We start from the raw sequence: 20602 nt of genomic DNA, 5'->3' as shown, positions 1-20602 counted from the left end.
TGGACTTGCTGCTCTCTTCTGCGGGCTGCCTTTAGATCAGTTGCAGGGCTGTAATTCAGGCATCCATGATTTCAGTTGGTGTGTGCTTAAAATAACCTGTTCCTCTGTCTGTTTTCTGTTTTGGACTTGTATTATGGATCAGATGCTCTGGTCTGGCTGAGCTGAGCTTTGTGCACAGAGCACCTTCTCAGTCCCCTGGTCCTGGGGCTGGTTCTGTGCTGGCCTGGTTCCTGACACAGACTTAAAGCAGACCTAAAACTAATCTACACCAGCTGCCAAAGTTCCCTTTCTCCCTAAGTACTCCCTTATGTTGAGAGCTGAGAACGCTTTGACATAGGAGTTGCTGCAGTCACCAGAGGATCCCCCTATGCCGGGTGATCCTTCTGGGGGAATATCTGCTTTGTCCTAGGAGACTGGTACGAAGCGACCCTAGCAGACCTGAGATTTGGGCCTTGTGTAATCTTTGTTCAGACCCTGGGTGTAGGTGGTGGAGATTTTTTTCCATCTTACAATTAAAGTTCCTTGCTAGAATAAGACCCCTTCAAGGGAGGAAGGGTGACCCTGTACTTTTGCTGACTCTGCTGCGTTAAAGATTAATTCAGAAGGTACCTTTGTGATCATCTGGTGTGATCTCCCGTATAACACGGGCTACGGAACTTCCCTGAAATAACTCTTGTTTGAGCTAGAGAATTCTATTATTATTATTTTTTTTTTTTATTATTATTATTATTTTTAAAGATAACCTTGATTTAAAAATCGCCAGTGGCGGAGAGTCCACCATGACCCTTGGTAAATCCTTCCAATGATTGATTACCGTCACTGTTAAAAATGTGCACCTTATTTCCAGGGTAGCTTCACCAGCCATTGGATTTTGTTATATCTTTCTCTTCTAGATGGGAAGAGCTCATTATCTAATATCTGTTCATCAGGTAGGTACTTATAGACTGTAATCAAGTCTCCCCATAACCTTCTGTTTGTTAAGCTAAAGAGATTGAGCTCTCTGGAGTCTCACTATAAGGCATGTTTTCTAATAATTTAATTATTCTTGTGGCACTTCTCTGAACCTTCTCCAATTTACCGTATGCTGCTAGGAACAGGATTCTTGTTCATAGCATCTAGTTGTCATTGCTTGATTCTTGTGTCCAGCCTGTTGAATTTGTATTTTAATCTCTATAGGTGCTTATAACAAGCTATCGAAATAAATTAGATGAAGGCTTAATTTTATTTACTGAACCAGATATCTAGATATTGAGGGTGTGGGGGGGAGGAATAATTAATAGAGAGATGGAAAATGATTATTTGGGGGCGTAAAATACCCATCCTTAGCAAGCAGAGCTAAATCAAGTTGAAATCTTTTTGTGGCTACTTCTTCCTGCAGTTGGGGTGGGGCAAGACATCTGAATAACTTGCAGATTGGCACAGAAAACAGGGCTGAAACACCTAACGCCAACGGTTTCCCCACAGACCCTTGACCCCTGGTGTGTAGGCAGGCTTCTTATTCAAGGGTTCCGTGTGGGCTGTGGCAGGTCATGCAGGCAGGCCTGTTAGCCAAGTGTCCCATGCGGGCTTCACCTGCTGAGTAAAATTGTCAGTGATTAGCTGACTACTTAAAGAAGGTCATCTCTTCTGAGACTAACCGGGTCTATTAATAACCTGCTCGGATCAAAATGGTGGGACAGACTTTTGACAGAGTGATTCTCAAAATGAGTAAACCCAGTGAGCTATTTTCTAACCTCCTTATTTCGAAATTGGCTTAGAAAAATAGTCTTGGACTGGCAGGTGTTGATCATCCAGACCACGGCAGTGACGGTGTTGCTGCTATTAATGCTAGTTGCATAGATCTACATGGTGCTGGACAAACAGATGACAAAGCTTGTGCTCTAGGGGGCTTTCAGTCTAAGTTAGGCATAACACAGCAAGATGGGCCACGGTTGGGGACCTTCCGGGGGCTGGCATGACAACGGTGAAGATAATGAATAAATGTATTGTTAGGTACTGAATGCTCCATGTTTGTGTTTAAAATATTGATAAGTTGGGGGCGGAGTAGAGTAGAGAGGAAGGATGACCCAGTGGTTAGGGCACTAGCTTAAGACTTGGGAGAGCTGGGTTCAGGTCCATGCTCCACCACAGACCTTCTGTGTGAATTTGGGCCAGTCACTGAGCCTTTCTGTGCCTCAGAAAGAACAAGGGAGGAATTTCAAGTAAGAATGTGTGTTTGCAAAGCTCAGGGTTTGCATGTGAGAGTGAATTTGCATGGCTCAGGAGCGGCATTAGCTGAAACCAGCTTTGAAATCTCTTTAGCTGGTTCAGGTGGAGGTGGCCTTTGTTGGCTCTGACTTTCACTGATTCACCAAAGGTTTGAGCTCATATCTCTGGTGGAGCCTGTTTGTTTTTAGAGTTTAACGGTTCTGCTGAAAGCTTTTATTCAGACATCAGATTGAGTGGCAGCCCTGTATTTAAGCTGGGTATGCAAGCCCAGAGTAGTGGCTCGTTGCCACTAAAATGCTAATAAATTTGTTAGTCTCTAAGGTGCCACAAATACTCCTTTTCTTTTAGCAGTGAAGTAGTTAACTTTCTGGGTGCTTTAATTTTCTTTAGCAAGTTCAGAAAAGTATCTAGCCTCCTATGGGTTTACTCAAATCTTCGGAGGCTTTGATTCCAAGTAAAATGACCCAGATCCCTCAAGAATGCACATAAAACCATACAGCGCCTTGCACAATGGGGCTGGGCCCTCTGAGTGTTACGGCAATAAGATAATTCTTATTGTTTATGCCACAGGACCCTCTGTTTATCTGGAGAATAATGGCTGCTGTTTGTTAATTGTAAAACCGTCACTTCAAATGAGATTAGAGCCCCATTTTGCTAGATGCTCTATAAAGTATAATGAAAGACGCTCCCTTCCCCAAAGAGATGATAATCTAAACAGACAAGCCAGATAAGGGTGGGAAGGAAAACCGGCACAGAGAGGTGAAATGACTTTTCCAGGGTTCATAGCAGGCCAGTAGCAGAGGTCTCCTGATTCTCACTGCAGTGCCCTAGCCCCCAAACCATGGAAAACATCATCATTTTGGGAGCTATGGGTTCATCTCTCTGTGCTACTGTTTGTGTGTCTGCAGACTTGGGAAGACAAAACTCAGTTTGCATTGGGTCACATCTGGAAGATTATCCTTGTGCCCCTCTACCTGTAATCAAATCGGCATAAACCAGTAGAGCCCCCAGAGAAATGCTGGCACAGCAAGGTGTGCCACTGAGCACCAGGACAATCTAGCTTTTAAAATATAAGGTAGTAAAAATCCCAAATTAAACATAGCTGATTAAACCATAATAGTTGACATTCAGTTCGTTTACTTACCTCCTGAGACCTGGTGCTCAGCATGGTATGCTTCCCCCAGAAAGCATCAAATGCCTAAAGCTTGCTGTCAAGTATCAGGGGGTAGTCGTGTTAGTCTGTATCCACAAAAACAGCAGGGAGTCCGGTGGCACCTTAAAGACTAACAGATTTATTTGGGCATAAGCTTTCGTGGGTAAAAACCCCACTTCTTCAGCTTGCTGGACGGTTTAGCTGCTTAGTTGTCAACTGCTGCCGGAAGCACATAGAAACTGCAACGAGGGCCCTTACAGGGCTTTTTCTGTTTGTTTTGTTTTTAAATCAGTTTGCTTTTTAAAATGCACAGGACTGATTTGTGTAGCACAGCGTTGCCCAAACTTTTCTGGCCACGGAACACTTTTTACCCTATTATGGAACACTTATAATATTATTTGGGTTTTCAAATAAAAAATGGCATTATTTATTCTCAAATGTATTTTATTTTATAAAACAAAGCAAAAATACAAATTTAAAATAACTTGAACTCACAATTTCTAACTGGAAAGCGCGTATAAAGTAGTACAAAAATCAAGTGCAAGAGTCAAAATTAAAAACAGTGTTCTACTTTAGAAAAACTGTTTTTATAGATACACAAACACCAAACAAATAGATTTTTACTGGGAAAATCTATTTTTATAAACAGAAATACTGATTTGGATTTAATGGGATTGGTGTTTCTGCTTTTTTCTATCACATTCACTTAATATTAGGAATAATGCTGGAAAGTTGAATCCTCATGTCAGGCGCAGCATCAAGTCTATTCCTATATTTTATTTTTGTTGCAGTATAATACGAAAATCTCGTCTCACACAAATAAGTTGTAGCAAAAGGAAGGAGCACTCGAACTGCACGTTTAGCCACATTAGGGTACTCTTCTATTTAGGCTGCTCCAAAAATTATTCAGCAGAAGAGCCTTAAACTTTTGTTTCCAATCAAAATCAGAAATTAAGTCAATTAGGCTTTCATAATCGTGTGCAGTAAAGTCGACTGGTTTGGCTTTAATTACAAACGGATTTCAAACCCAAGCATTATCGTCAGTAGTTGTAGGAAAATATTCTAATAAAGAGGCTTGCAAGTCACGAAAGTGCTGTAAAATGGTGCTGGAAACTTCTTCATGGACTGTAGAATTTACTTCAGTCAGAAATTCATGTAGTGTGGGGAAGCAGTCGAAGTTATTCTGTTCTACAGAAGATGCCCAGAATTCCAGTTTCTTTTTTAATGGCACAATTTTATCCATTGTAGTAAAAATGGTCACATTCTTTCCTTGCAGCGACAGATTAATTTCATTTAATTTTGCAAAAATGTCTGCAAGATACACAAGTCTCATTAGTCATGAGGAATTTGTCAGTCGTTAAATTTTTGTCCTGAAGTGAAGAATACCAGTAGTTCACTACGAAGCTCAAAAAGCCTCACAAGCACTTTTCCTCTGGATAGCCACCTCACTTCCATATGCAAAAGAAGCATTTTGTGCTGACTACCCATTTCCTCGTACAAACTTTTAAATAACCTGGATTGAAGTGGTTGAGGTTTGACAAAATTGATCATTTGTATTGCTTTATCGAGCACAATTTTCAGATATGCTGGTATTTTTTTTTAACAGCAAGTGCTTGTATGTGTAAAACACAATGGCTCTTAGTGCTTTCTGGTGCCACACTTACGATTCGCGTCACAGCTCCCTTCGTCTTCCCGATCATTGCCCGAGCACTGTCAGTACGTACATCGTGACGTTTTCCCCAACTAATTTCATGCTTTCTGATAAAATCGTTGATGCAGTTGACTATTTATTTCTTCTCCAGTCGCGTAGCTTTGCAGAGATTCACATAAGAGCAGCTCCTCTTCAATAACATTATTAAATCTATATCGGACAAATACTAGTAGCACGCCAAGTCCTGAAACGTCAGTGGACTCCTCTAGCTGCAATGAATACTCGTGGCAAATTTTCAGTCGGCAAACTAGCTCTTTTTCTGTGTCATCGGCAAGATCTTTAATATGGCGTGCAACAGTATTTGGCAAGTGTACAGCATCAGTTTTTTTTTACCAGACTGCTTGCTCAACATGCACGTTACGATATCTTTCGCGCAAGGCTTGATAAGCGTTTCTCCAATACTGTGAGCTTCTCCAGCAAGCACTAAACGGTAACTTACTCGATAAGATGCCTCTGTTGCACTTTCGTTGTCTGTTTTAGCAATTTTAATCATCCAAAGTTTACAATTTCCAAGTGAGTCATGCTGCCTCTTGAAAAATCTTATATCTTTGTCTTTGTATTCAGCATGCTTGGTTTCCAAATACCTACAAAGTTTAGCAGGAGCTAATGAACTGTTCGCTAGTATTTTGTTGCACACAACGCACTGCACATCAGGAACGTCTTTATTTCCAACACACGTAAAACCGAAAGACAAATAACTTTCATCATACCTTCGTTTCGGTCTTTTAACACCTGCTGCTGCTTGGTTTTTTTTATATACTTCGGTGGAAATTCTTTCACCTTGGATAACTTACTAGTACTAACAGATTTTGCGGCAACAAAAGACTGTGATTGTTCATCCTCACTTCGAAGTGTCGCAATATTTTGCTCGTTTATTTCGGCCACAGTTGGAGTACCAGAAGAACTTGCTTTTTGTTTCAAAGTTCCTTCTTTTAGCCACAAATCCATGGTGATTAGGTTTAGTGACAATATTTAGAAATACTGCTTTTTGTCAAATTTTGTCACAAATATTTATATTGTTTCGAGTGAAGCTAGTTTAGTTGTGCTTATCGCACACACAGTAAAGACCCACCGGTTTGAACGTGTTGAGTGAATGTTGTATTCAACATGGTGTAAAGAGAATGGTGTGTGCATACTGCTGCAGTTCGCAGCCTCGAGCGGAAGGGGTACGAGGTCACTAACTGAAACATGTCTGAAAGGGGTAGACGTCGACATGCCTGCGTGCCACGTTCTCTTTACGCCATGATATTCAATACGAGATCTGTCAATAACCGGAAAAAGAGTTTTATGTTAAATTATAGTCATTCAAAAATTTTTGTAAACCACGCTTCAAATATGCCAAATTTAAAATTGAAAAATAATTTAAAGACGCTTGTTTTTAATTACAATTCTTTCACGGAACACCTATTCGCATCATGCGGAACACAGTTTGGGAAACGCTGGTGTAGCATTTAAACCTGCAGCTGTTCATAATTTTGACATCTGAAACAGTGCCTACGTAAATTCACCTTGAATAATTCTCTGTTTTGAATGTATTTTAAATCCTATTGGTTTTTTTGAAATGCTCATTAAATAGTGGATCCTATGTACACCTTTTTGGGACGACTGAATTTATTCTAAGGTGGTAAATTGGGAAGTTGTGCGCTATTTTATTTGAAGGTCAACCTGCCGTGAATCACTGACCATTTTTAAATCAAGGATTGGATGTTTTTCTAAAAGATCTGTGCTAGGAATTATTTTGGGGCAGTTCTCTGGCCTGTGTAATGCAGGAAGTCAGACTAGATGATCATTGACAATGATCCCTTCTGGCCTAGAAATCTATCAGTCTGCCTGACTACTAACTAATAAATACTTCTCACTTATTCGCAAGAGTGCCATGCATCCACAGATACCTAACTACATTGTGCTATAAACGTTAATGATGCCTCACAAACTCTTGTGAGGCAGGAACTGTTAGAGCTCTGTTAATGGATGTAGTCATTGGACTGCGCTTCTAGTTTAAGCAAAATAAAACACCGTAAAACCTCTTCAGTGCACAATTAAACTTTGTGCTGTGCTTTCCATGACTACCATAGTCTTCATTAGAGAAGCACCTGTAAATAGTATACGTTTTGACCTGCATTTGTTGTCAGTCTGCATTTTTATAGCACTCTAGATTTCCTTTACATCAGTAAACAACGTGATGTGGTTTAGCACTGGCCATCTTTGTCCTTGAGACATTTCAAGCCCAGACATGAGTGAAGGAGGTAAGTGTGTGTGGTTTCTCAGTTATGCCATATGCGCTTGTTCAGAAAAGGAATTTCAAGTGGTTCGACTCTTTCTCGAAGGAGCCTATACCCTTTACGTACTGCACTTGGCTGTCATCAGCGTAGGCTGGTTTTGTGGCTGCAGATTAATAGGCCAGCATCTTGTTTGAGTCCTAAAATGGATCACTGATAAATCTTTTCTCTTAAAAATAAAATAAAAAAGCAGCTTGCATGACTGTCATGTTAGTCATCTTATTGCCCATGCTTTTCCATATGGTGGATTGATTTGTCCCAGTCAGTGGCCATGTGTAACAAAGATTCCTGTGTAATCAGGGTTGGATGGATTTCTGAAGCCAATATCTTAGTTGCTTCATGTGTTCATTATCATTTGTACTGCAGTTGTTTCTTGGAGCCCCAGTCATGGATCACGGTCCCATTGTGCTCGGCACTACAGATACATAACAAAAATATGCTTCTCACCCCCCCCCCCCGCCCCGAAGAACTGATAGTCTGTCAGTGGTTCTCAAACTTTTGTACTGGTGACCCCTTTCACACAGCAAGCCTCTGAGTGCGACCCCCACCCTTATAAATTATCATAGAATATCAGGGTTGGAAGGGACCCCCTGCTCAAAGCAGGACCAACCCCCAACTAAATCAAAATTAAAAACACTTTAAAATATATTTAACGTCATTATAAATGCTGGAGGCAAAGCGAGGTTTGGGGTGGAGGCTGACAGCTCGTGCCCCCTGAGGGGTCCCGACCCCCAGTTTGAGAACCCCTGGTCTTAGTAGTCAGAACTGAAGCTGTGGGGCTGGATTCTGCTTCAGGATTCACCAATATAAAACCGTTTACTTCAGTGGACTTACCACTTACATTAGTGGAACAGAGCAGTATTTGGTCCCTGATCTACAAATCCAGAGCCCAACAGCAAAAAACATTTGTTAGAGGAATACAAAGAAGTGCTGATGAGTCGCTCACTAAGTGCATCTGACTGCTGATGAATGTATTACTAAAAGGTTATTTGAAAAGGGGGCATATCTACAGTGTGTGTAGATTAAATGCAAAACAAAAAAAGAAAACCCCACAACCCCAAACCAGAAACGATGGAGAAACAGTCTTAAAATTTTGCCTGTACATCTGGGGAAGCTCAAAAATGCATGGCTCCTACATCAGAATTAACCTCCGTCCCCCTTGCGCACACACACACCTTTATCGTCTGTTGCTGTACATGCCTGAATAGGTGCGGCATGATTAACCTGTAGTGCTGTGGTGGTAATAGCTGTGTGTGAAATCTCAAAACGCGATGCTGCATTGAACATCTATTCTACCACTTTAATGAAGGCTGTAACTCAGCAAAGTACTTCAGCATGTACTTAAGTCCTATTAAGCACGTAGATGGGCACGGTGTTAACTTGAAGCACTTTGCTGAATCATGGGGCCCAACGAAAATGTCTAAAGAGAAATGTGCATTTCTAGCAACTGCACATTCAAGGAAATGTGCTGCTGTCTTGAGGAAGTGGGTCTTGTGGGATCCCATCAGACACTTCATACTGGGGGGAGGAAGATGTTAATGGTCAGGGACTTATTTTTGTCAGTCCCCCACAAGTGTTTAAACAGCATCTTCTCTGTCATAATCGCTAAACTACTAACATCAACATAGAAAGCATACTCACAATTAACAATTTTTTATATACTTTACCTCAATACTACTATCCCTCTAGACTCCAAATGAGAATTTCAATTAGACTTCTTAACCAGGATAAAATTTACTCTTTGCTAGACTGAGAGCCAAACACGGGTACAAATATCCCATATGCAGACAAGCCCTGAGGAGCCAGTAAGACATTTAGATCTGACGACACTATGCAAGCCTTTTAGGGCAGGGACTGTGTTTTCTTATTTGCTTCTGGAAAGCACCAGCCATGCATGTGGTGACTCCTAGAGAATTGTGAATCAGAAGGGTGTAATTCCATCCAGGGAGTCTGATGATGCGTCGCTGACTTTGATATTGCCATGTGATCCAGAGTCAAATTATTTTCACACTTGGCAGCAGCTTCTGAAATGTTACTATGTAAAATGTGAGTGGGCCTTGTGCTTTCTGTGCATGTGTGGGGGAGGGAGGGGGAACCCTTCTGAACATCTGGCTAGTACGATTTCACTCTTACTGAAACCTGGGCTGAGAAGTCTGCCTCGCGTTTATTTCCTTCCAGAGCGAGTGAACAGTGGTATAGTTCGAGAACAATTTACAGAAAACAAATTTAGTAGAGAAGGCATCTACTTTCAGTAGTCTGTCTACAGAAGTATGTGTTTCAGTTTGTGAAACGGGCTGTGTCTAACATGCCTCAGGATACACCTTCAAAACCTAATCCTATCAAAGAAGAAGGGTACCCATCCCTCAGCCACCCAAACATCCCCTCTGGCAAATGCCTGAGTAAATCTGGGCCTTGCCTCATGCCCTAAAGGTCAGCAGACTTCGGCTCTGTCAGACCAGGAAGTAAATTCCATTGGGGGGGAAGGGTCCCTTATTGAAAACAAACTGCAATCAAAACCTTTCACATTTCAGTGTAGTGACTGTCGTATCGCCAATTCCAAGCATTCAAAAATCTTGAGTTGGGCTCCAAAAGTTATGATTATATATCAAATCCCATGGGATTTATTTATTTTATTTATTTATTTATTTACATATTTATTTTTTTAAGATGGACGTGTTCTGGTTTCTGAGCCATCAGGATGCACTTGAGTTACATTTGGGGGTGGGTTTTCCCCCACAACCATGTAGGCTAGAAACTTTTTCAAATGAAAACTAAGATGACTCTGATTATTTGGGCTTTGTTTAAATATATAATATATATTAAAGCAAATATTGAAAGACTGGAAACAAAATTACAAGAGTTGAGAACGCTCTGTCTCAAGCAGCCCAGCTGAACTCAGAGTTTAGTAGATCAAAGTCAACACCTTGAATAATCGCATCAGGGATGTGCATAATACTTCACATATAAGTAGGGTCATGAGGTCCCTCTCACAAGGATTTTGCAGTCCAGGACTCCAGTCCTGCAGTTGATTTATGCCATGTAGAGTCCCAATGAATCTCTCCTTGAGCATAGGGGTCAGTCTACTCTGCCGGTGTTGCAAGATTGGAGCCCAAGTTAGGCAGGTGAATGAGTAATAAGACCAAACATGTGGCATGTGAAGAAACAAGGGGACAGAATATATGTTGGGGAGGGAGAATGTTCTTAGAATCATAGAATATCAGGGTTGGAAGGGACCTCAGGAGGTCATCTAGTCCAACCCCCTGCTTAAAGCAGGACCAATCCACAAGTTTTTGCCCCAGATCCCTAAATGGCCCCCTCAAGGATTGAACTCACAACCCTGGGTTTAGTAGGCCAATGCTCAAACCACTGAGCTATCTCTCCCCCCCCAGTCTTCCGAAAACTGCTGCTCATTGATCGCTTGATCAGCATATGTTTAGGTGTGCAAAAATGCATACACATTTGCACGTTAAATTATCATGATCCACAGTTGCAGAAATTGGACTTGCAAATGGCCAGTTTTGTTGTAGCAAGCCATTTGTTTGTGCAGGTCTGTGACTGTGCATGCAGGCTATTAAAGATCAAGCCCCTTATATGCATTATATTCCTTGGAGGGTTTTATATTTTTTCTTTAAAGGGTAGATGGGATGGTAGACAGCATCACAGTGTAGATTACTGATGGATAGAAAACCTCTAAATGCCATCTTTAAAATTGACGTAATTGTTGCACTAGGCTTGAGGGTAACAGGAAAACAAAATCCCTACAGCTGGATGTTAAATTGTAAAAGTAGGTGTGTGTGATAGGTGACTTTGTTCATATGTAATGAAAATTACGTTTAACGGGTGGAAAGCAGGAAATGTTGATGATAAACAGCCTTTCTTCAAAGGATCCAGTAAAGTTTACCTCTGACTTCACCATACATGTGCCTGCCTTGCAAATCTATTTTGTGGTTTGGCAGCCTCTTGTGAATGTCGTTTTTCCCCCCCTTTTTATTGGATCTTGTCAGAGCTTTGGCTGTCTTCCCATCTGCAGCTCATCTCTCTTCAGAAGCAGGGAATCCAATTTCCTGAGAGCTCTAAATTGTTCTTTTCCCCTTTCTAATGCAATGTTGCAGAGGAAGATGATGGAGACGAGGCTGCAGAATTTCAATTGTCCGGGAAAATCGGAGCAAAGAAACAGAGGAAACTAGAAGAGAAACAAGCCAGAAAAGCCCAGAGAGAGGTGAGTGTTTCCTGCCATGTCTAAAGCACAAAGCAAAGGGCCGATGATAGCTGCCCTAGAAGAGGCAGGAGTTGTTGTTTGGTCACAACAGCTGGGAGGTTTATCGGGGGAGGGGGAAAAACCCGCTTTGTCTCAGAAACACCCCCTCCCCCCCACACACACACATCTGGAAGAGCAGCTGACAGTTGTGATTGTGTAACACCGACAGACCGTGGTTGTCAGTGGGTGGGATCGAACTGGGGACCTCTGGAGCTTAGTGCATCAGCCTCCACCGCATGAGCTAAAAGCTGCTGTAGTAGCAGCTGTGGAATGTCTGTGCATTGCTCCATGCTCACCTGTAGGCAGAGGTTCCCCTTCCTACTCCAACCACTGTGCCGGTTCTCCATGCACATGTTCCTTCGGGATTGAATGAGAATTTGGTGACATAGGCAAGCTGTGTCCTTGCAAAGCTCGTTGAAGTGTGGGGAGCTGAGCATTCAGTCCTTGGGCCAGAATTCAGCAGAGAGCAAACAGAAAGCCTAGAAACCAGACATCTCTTTGCTATGAACATTCATCCGTTTCCTAAATTCTAGCTCTGCATATTAAATTACCAGTTGAATACTCTGGATTTTTCAGTTACACTTATTTAACTGCTGCAAGTCCAGGGGTAACTAATCAGCAACAGCAAACCCTCCTAAAGCCCATTAGTATATGACTCTAGTTTTTATACGTTAATTTCTTTTTCCTGTTCTACTTTACTGGCCTGCAATCTCCGTAACCTGGAGTATGGTTTGCAAAAGCTTGATGTAATTGCAACAGACTTTTGCATAACAGAGAAGATGCTCGCCACAGCACATAGTGAACAAAGTAATAATAAGAGCGTTAAACAAGTCTGTTGGGCTGAAATTGACCTCTGCACAGGGTCAACACAAAGCCACTCAAATCCCACATAAGTCCTGCTTTAAGAAATAAAGTGGTGCCTAGATCTTACACGCGGGGATTAAATTTACCTTGGCTGACTGTGGTGATAAGTGCTATAGGTAGCATATATTGTAACAAATACTACGTGATTATATATAGTCTTCCATTACGATCCTCTCTTCACTTGCGCATAACTTTAACCATTTTTGGTTTTTACTTTCCAAGTTTGATCTTTTATGAAAAGTTTGAGCAAAATCAATTAAGTTACTTTGGAGTTAAATCACTGGTTTTCAACCTGTGGTCCACAGACCCCCAGGGGTCCGCAAACTAAGATTTCCAAAGGTGGTCTGCACCTCTGTTTGAAAATTTTTATGGGTCCACAGATGAAAAAAGATTGAAAACCACTGAGTTAAATAAAGGGTGTGGGAGGGCAGAGGAGAAATCCTTTGTTCCATTTTCAAACAAGCTGATTTTCTCTTTTTTTTTGCCACACACTTAACTCAAAACCCCTGACAGTTAAAGCTGAAATGTTCCAGGTGGCACATTCTCAGTGAGGATGAGTCTCCTGGCTATTTAATTTAAAAAACACAAATTAGATCAAGTATTTTCTGGAATGGGGAGAAAGGGGAAATAATAAAGAAATCAATATAAAGATATTTTAAGCAATAGTCTAAATCATCCATTATGAATTATTTTTTTCTCCTTGGAACAATTTGTGTGTATTGGTGGCTGGTTATTTTCGGGGGAGGGAATGGCGGTGGATCTTGTGTTTTAAGTTAAATTTAATCTTCCTAATAGTAAGATTTCCATTCTTTGTCTAGGAGAGCAGTTTTTCCATTTTTAACTGTAAAATAATTTAAATGTGCTTTCATTGTATGAATCACTTCTTTAAAGGATGCCATTCAGATTAATAAGAACAAAATTCAAGGTACCTTATAAAGCATAAAAATTTTACATTTGCAAAGGGTTTTTTTTAAGATTTAAAGTGAAGGGAAAAGTCAGTGGTTTTACAGTATTCAATAGCAAAGCTACAAAAACAAGCTAATACATGCATTCAGTGGAGGTGAAAACTTCGACAAGGAAACTGATATTTTAAATCTCCATAGGGATAATTTGTAAACTGAGTGGAAATACTAAAATTTGAAACGAACAGAAAACCCTGATGATTATGACAAACGAGAATAGCTTCTCTTTTTAAAAATATCAGTTGTGTATTTCTGGACACAGAAGTCCAGGAAACTGATGAGAGATAACTGATGCTCGTAAATTATGAAACCAAAGATTGAGAGAGAATAATGTATTGCCTTTTTTTTTTTAGGCTGAAGAAGCAGAGCGTGAGGAACGGAAAAAACTCGAGTCAAAGAGAGAGGAGGAAAGGCGGAAAGAAGAGGAGAGAATACGCCTTGAAGAAGAAAGACAGGTGGGACTTGACTGAGTTTGCAGTTGGAAATTCTAAAGCAAATTTTGCCCTTTGTTACATCTTTAGTACAAAGAGGGCTGAATGCAACCTTGAACTGAGCTGAAACCCCTACTAGTGTTAGGTTCTCTCAGACAAGCCTGTGACTTTCGTTGGGTTATTATTTTGTTATGATAGTGCCTAGAGGTCCCAATCAAGATCAGGGCCTTGTTGTGTTAAATGCGCGACAGACACAGTCCTTACTCTCACAAGCTTACTATCGAAGTAGATAAGACAGACAAAGGGGAAGTGACTAAGCCCCAAGGTCACATCGCCGGTCGGTGGCTAAAACTCTCATCTTCTGATTCCCAGTCCAGATGGCTGTCCACTACTCCACACCGGTTCCTTTGTGTGATAACTTTGCCATTAAAGAGTTGTTTGGTCCACTTGCTGTGATAGTGAATGCTGACTTAGACAGCCGCCCAAGGGGCCAACAGGAAACTGCTTGGCCATGAGGGAGTATACTTAATGAAAGATGTCCTATGAAATTATAATGGGAACTTTGGTGAGGTACTCCAGATTGGTCTCTTAGGGGAGGGGGCTGGTTATCAGAAAAGCTTCTTAGCCCAGCGTTCACTGTAACTTTAAATCCATGTCGTGTAGGGAGTGACATATTCACCAAAGCTGGCGTGCTAGACTGCAGCAGTGCCTCCTGGGGCATTGCGGTGTGAATACTTTATTTTGGAAATCTTTAAAAATGAATATTAGTGTGTGTAGCAAAAGAGATTAGAAAAAGCAGATAGTGGGCATACATCAAAGCCACTGTTAAAGTATCCCTTCAGCTAGGAGGCTAGAAGGCAGGCAGTTCTTCCAAGGCTTCTCTGAGCAGAAAGGTCCACTCTGGTGACAGCTAGTGGCTAAAAACAAGCTTCATATTCTCTCAGGCACTTGAGCAAGCTGTACAGAGGCTTTAGGGCATGCATCCGGGGTGAGTCACTGTTAGATGTCATGCAGCATCATGCATTGCATTCGCACCTACCAAAGGGGCAAGAATACCCTCTGAGTTAATCAACTGGCATACAGGAACGAGGATGCTGATTTGTGTCTGCCTGCTTGCAGTAAGCCAGTTTATTTTAGTTGCTCAAAATTGGGATTGTGTATGTTGATATCAGAAAAGATGAGTCACTTGGCCTTTTAACATGCTGGGTTGAATGCACAGAACATAGAGTGTAGGAAGTCTTTTTTAAAAGAGTGTTCGTTTCCTTATGTAAAGTTTAGGAAAACAAACAGAGGACTCCTAAAATGCTCTCATTTTTCTGCAGAAACACAATGTTTCCGCTCTGGTTATCCATTGACAAATTCCTTCCTCGCTTCTGAGCTACTGTAATGTGCCAGTACATCAGTGGAACACTTCTGGGCTGTTAGTTTTTTATGAATGATGAGAGCATCAGCCAGAGTTATTGTAGCAGGGATTAAGAAAGCAAAAAACCAAGTGTTTTGGAAGGGGATATAAACCCTTGTATTTTTCAGGGAATAACCTCTAACTCCTGGGGTTTAGGAAGAAACATTCTCAGTGAGCAGGATATCCAATAACCATCCACTCCACAGTTTCTTTCACCTTCCTTGGAAACAGGTGATATTGGTCATTGAGAGAGATATGCTGTGTCTAGTCCAGTGTCACTGGTCTGAGTCAAACAAAACCTTCTGATTTCAAAATCTGTCAACAAATGCAACCACCACAGCAGGTGGATTTCTTGCCTGGACTGCAGTTTGCCCGGTACGTGCAAGCCGTCTGAGAACAAGCTTCCTTCGTGAGGGCAGGGCAGACGTGGTGGCAAAGGGTATATTGAAAAGTGATGTTTTTCTATGGCTTCCTTCACTCCCAGTGGCAATGACTTTAACTGGTATTAGCATTAAAGCTGCTTAATAGAGTCCAGCCAGTGTTGAGGAGCTGAGTAGTAGGTATGTGTGGAACTTTACACAATGATCTCTTCATAGAGACTTTGCCACATTAAAAGGAAAAGACCAAAGCAGTCTTTCCAAAATTCTACTCACCCAAAGTGAGTTATTTTATTATGGTTGAGTGAATCACATACCATTATTATTCTTTTTTTCATTGTCATTGTTCATGGTTAAGTGAGAGGGAGAATATTTTTGTGTCTGGGCTGGTTTTTTTGGCAGCTTTGCAAGGCTTGGGGGAAAGAAGATGAATAAAGACTCTCAGGCTCCTGAGAATCCCAGCCTAATCAGAACTACTATGGTTTTAGTTGTGTATTATTTAGAACAGTATCTTAATGGATCCTTTCAGCGCTTTCCTTCAATAGTCTTGTAACTTTAATGAGGACAACAGGTCTACCCACTAGGCTGGTGCGTCAAGGGTATTCTACCGCCTTATGGAACTCTCACACAGTTTTTAAGCAAATGAATTCCATTTCATATGAAAGAGTACAGTAGCCAAATAACCACCAAGTGCTCCGGCTCCTCCACAAAGCAAGCTGCTCTGGCCATATGTAGCCCATGAGTTGAGTTGGACATCTGTTATAATAACTTCTCTTCCCATTTGACTCTTCTCTGAATCTTTAACAGGAAGTGGGACTATTCTAGCACCCCACCTTTTTACCCAAGAGCTAGATTTGTTCATCAAAAGCTCCTGCTCCAGTCGGGACAGAGTAGCATTTACAGGGAGGATCACAGTAACAGGAATTTAACATGTTAGTATAGGAGAGTGTAAGACGCTGGCTGGCTTCCTCACCACCTGAGGAATTATCACCCACATCAAGCTAGTCTTCAGTTCTTGGTTCTGTGCTCCACTTATTGTCCAAATGGCCACAGACTCTCAAAAAGCAAACAAAACTCCCAGCTGGGTCTTTCTACCTAGCTGTGATGCCCAGGGCTTACCACCTGGAGTCTTCCTCCCTCAGGGAGCCGCTTGCTAGCCTTTATAGTCACCAACTCCCTTCACAGCAGAGTCTGATAATTGACCAAGCCAGGCTGGCCCTTAAAGGGGCGAGTCCGCCCTTTTACAGAGAGAATAAAAGGGTTAAAAATTGGGTGACTGTATATCCCAGTGCACATGTTGTGCTAACAGAGAGCGGTGTTCCATGCACAACACTGTAGCTTTCAGGTCCTTTTACAGACTTGGCCTATGACATCAAAGGTCAAAATATTAACCTGTTTGACGCCTTTATCTTTTGCAAGGGCCCAGGAGAGATGATGCTGTTTGCAGACTGCCTAAGCTAGAATGTGCCATTTATTTAAAAAAGGAGGAAAAAACCCTTAAACTATTGCTTACCAGAAACGTAATGTCTGGAACCAATTCTTGTGGGCAGCACACACACTGTTCCGAGCCGCCTACATCAATTAGAAAATGGAAGGGCCAAATTACTAAAGGTTTATGCAACCAGAGATTGATTAGTCATGAATTAAAAAAGGGAGAGAGGTCAGTTACGGAGCTTTGTATCTCCAGCTCTACGTTCTGTCTGAGGCGGGTGCTCTTGGTACTGACGCTTCTGTTGCAGAATCATAATCCCACAAAGCAGTAAATTCAGAATTAAAAGTTTAGCTAGAAATTGTACTGAGACTTCCTGATGTCCTGATCCTTGCCTCAAATCCATCCAGTTACTCCTGCAATTCAAAGTAGCTCAGTCATCTGCCCCTAGGGTTTTTGTGCTTTTCTTCTCATCAATTTCAGAGAAGATGTTTAGGAGCAGTGATGAAGGCAAGGAGCAGAGTCATGGATGTGAAAGGGCGGGGGTGGGTATTTTGTACATAGTGTTAATTCTAACATATGAACCCACTGTTTTTTCACATGGACACTGTCCATTCTGTAGGAGCACCATGATTTATTCATGCAAGAGAAGTTATTTCAAGACTACTATTCTCCAAAGTAATTAACAAATGAGCAGTAAAACTCAGTGAGCTAGCTGAGTTACCCTTCGAATTTCTTCCTTTTGTGCGTGTCTTGTAGAGAGCTACCAAAAGAAATTTCCTTTCCATAAGAGTCGACATTCACTTCCTGTAGGGGATGCTGTTCTTTTGGCCTGCCTAGAGAAATTAGTTGCACCCGAAACGAACAGCTAGATTCTCTCCAGTGATCCAGACAGTTTGATGGCCCAGGAAAGTTTGCCAAAAGTTAGGGTGATTCCTGATTGGGTTACTGTAGTTGCAATTTACAAAATTCAATAACTGGATTTACTTGGTTATAGATGTCCTTCAAAGTATTCACTTATCTCATCTTGTCTGTTAACCCACTACTCTGAGTGGTTTGAGACAGGCACTTTAATAAAAATTGAGACTCTTAAAGACAAGTGAAATCCCAGAGTCACTCTGGTTTACCTTTTGTAGGCGGATGGATAAATGCTGTCCATTCCTTCTGGGTAACTTTTCACAGCATTGCATAAAGCTTAGCTGTAAATGGAAACTGCTCTTTAATAGGAGTCCTGGGCACTAAAATCTCGAACTCTGAGAAAATGAGCTCACTGGTGCTATTTTAAATGTAATTATATATATATATATATATATATATATATATATAAATATAAATAAAATGTGGTTGCCCCTTGGCTGCAGTGTTGCAAACTAGAGAATATATTTTTAAATTTTATAAGTTTCCTTTCCAGTGTTCTGGTGACCTGATTGGCTGCGTCTGTGAAGAAGCTCCTTTATGATTGGTATTGGCTTTAGCGGTGCCTTACCATGGGGATTTCCCTTTTGCTCTTGGAGTTTTTTGGTGGTGAAATGGTTTACCGACCGACACCTTATCAATGAGAACGAACTTCCTCTGATGTTGCAAAACAGCACCCTTCGTGAGCAATCTGCAAAGCTTTTGTGTAAAGAGCTTGCGTTTCTGTGCACAGGGATTTTGTAGCCTTCGTTCCCTACAGCACCAGCAAATCTACGGTAGTTTGAAAAATTGCATACAGCGTGTGTGATTGAGACAGACATGTAACTTCATGCCTGTCCTGTAATGAAATATTGTATTGGAACAGGATGTGTTGCCTGAAAGCAAATTGCCTTTGAAACGCGGCTTGCTGTAATATAAAAAGAACCAAGGTTTGCCCCTCTTCCATTGACCTGGTTTTAATTGTGTATTTAAAAAAATGCACCACTGCAGGATTGGGGTGTTAGAATCAGTGCTGTAACTAAAAAACCATGCCCATATTGCACAGACAAGGCTTTGGTCAAAATATCTGGATGCCTAAAGTTAGGCTTCTAATGTCATATTTCAGGGCCTAAATAAAAATGGCCAGATTTTTTTCCCAAGTTGCAGCTGCTCCCACTGACTCACTGGGTTTTTTGGGCGCTCAGTGCTTCTGAAAATTGGGCCATTTAGATTTAGTCTCCTAACTTGATATCGAAGACCCTAATTTTAAGCACCTAGGTCTGAAAATTTCGGCCTGTATTTTTAGCCTGTGTAGTGCTGCTAGTGATATCTGCAACCCACTTAAATGTTGGCCTTATGCTTTATTTTGTCAGTATAAACTTTAATTTTAAAAAAGTGCAGCCTTCTTGTACAATTGTGGTGAGAGGATGTATTAAATTCACATGCATCTACGGCGTTCCCTTGGATGCTCACAAGCTGAGGCTGCAGTGCAGTTTCAGTTTGTGGCTATTTTCAAACATTCATAAATTTCTGAAAATTTCCCATGCTTAATGTTGGCAGGAAGGTAAAGTTATTTAGAAAGTTTGAACAAAATTCCTTTTGAGCAGTTCCAATTATTAGAGTTGGGAGAGAGGTTTTTAAAAGATTGATGCTGTGCATAAGCAGTGAAAATGTGAAATACAGAGGAACTCGGTTTGGGTTTCAAAAATATTTCTGGGTTTGAAAAATATTGTTTGACTCCTCATGTGTGCTCCCTGTTGAAACCCTTCCATCTCCTTGCAAATCCTGTACCATCAGGATGATAGACTAGATGATAATTAATAATACCTAGTTCTTTTCAGCCATAGATCTCCATGCGTTACAAAAGAGATCAGTACCATTATCCCTATTTTGCAATTGCGGAAACTGAGGCAGGGAGAGAGAGAAATGACTTGTCTGAGATCTCCTGGCAGGCCAGTGGCAGAGCCAGGAATTGAATCCAGGTCTTCCAAATCCCAGTCCAGTACTCTGCCCGATCGGCCATGTTGCCTTGTGGCTTCATTTCAACTTAAATGGTTTGCTGAAGAAGGGCTTAAGGGGGAGAGCTCGGGTTTGAAGTCTGCATTACTGGATGATGTCCCTCTTGCTGCCTCACTATCCAGTTACCATCATCATCAAACTAATCCTCTTGGGCCAGGATCCTCCCAGCACGTAGAGCATGGGGCGGGGTGATTTATATAGCACTGCAGAACTGTGCAGTGCTTCACAGGCCTGTAAGAGGCGAGAGGTCAGATTCTGTTCTCCCTTGTTGGTTACAAATCCAGGTGGACCCACTGACTTCAGGGGAGTTCATTCTCTGAGGGAGTGTGAATTTATACCAGGGTCTGAGAGACTTACTTAGAGGGCGGAGAGGATTGAAAAACTTCATAAGAAGGATAGGAATTGATCAGAAGAAATACTTTACACTTGTAGAGAGCCCAAACATGGTGTCATGTTGAGGTGGGAGAAGAGTAAGATGCGACTGCTTCACAGCAAAAAAAAAAAAAAAAAAAAAACCACCACCAATATAAGCAGCGGCAGTTACCAAATTTCCTTAGTGCTGGGGTTTCCCCACTCCCCACCCATCCTTTAAGGGAGGTGGCCCGTCTATTCTCT

The 20602-nt window shown here is 41.5% G+C and overlaps 1 protein-coding gene across 2 annotated transcripts in view; it reads left to right on the top strand.

Annotated features, from left to right (window-relative positions):
• DDRGK1 (DDRGK domain containing 1) overlaps positions 1-20602 on the top strand; it is a 51118-nt gene that overhangs the window by 14463 nt on the left and 16053 nt on the right. For both annotated transcript variants that reach the window (XM_073342963.2, XM_073342962.2), the window contains exons 3-4: positions 11464-11570; positions 13789-13890. In XM_073342963.2, coding sequence (XP_073199064.1) covers positions 11464-11570; positions 13789-13890 — 209 coding nt within the window. The remainder of the gene's footprint in view (positions 1-11463; positions 11571-13788; positions 13891-20602) is intronic.

Source organism: Lepidochelys kempii, chromosome 4, assembly GCF_965140285.1.
Source record: "Lepidochelys kempii isolate rLepKem1 chromosome 4, rLepKem1.hap1, whole genome shotgun sequence".
NCBI classification, from domain to species: Eukaryota; Metazoa; Chordata; order Testudines; family Cheloniidae; genus Lepidochelys; species Lepidochelys kempii.
The sequence above is the reverse complement of the archived record's forward strand: the minus strand, read 5'-3'. Positions and strand labels throughout refer to the sequence as shown.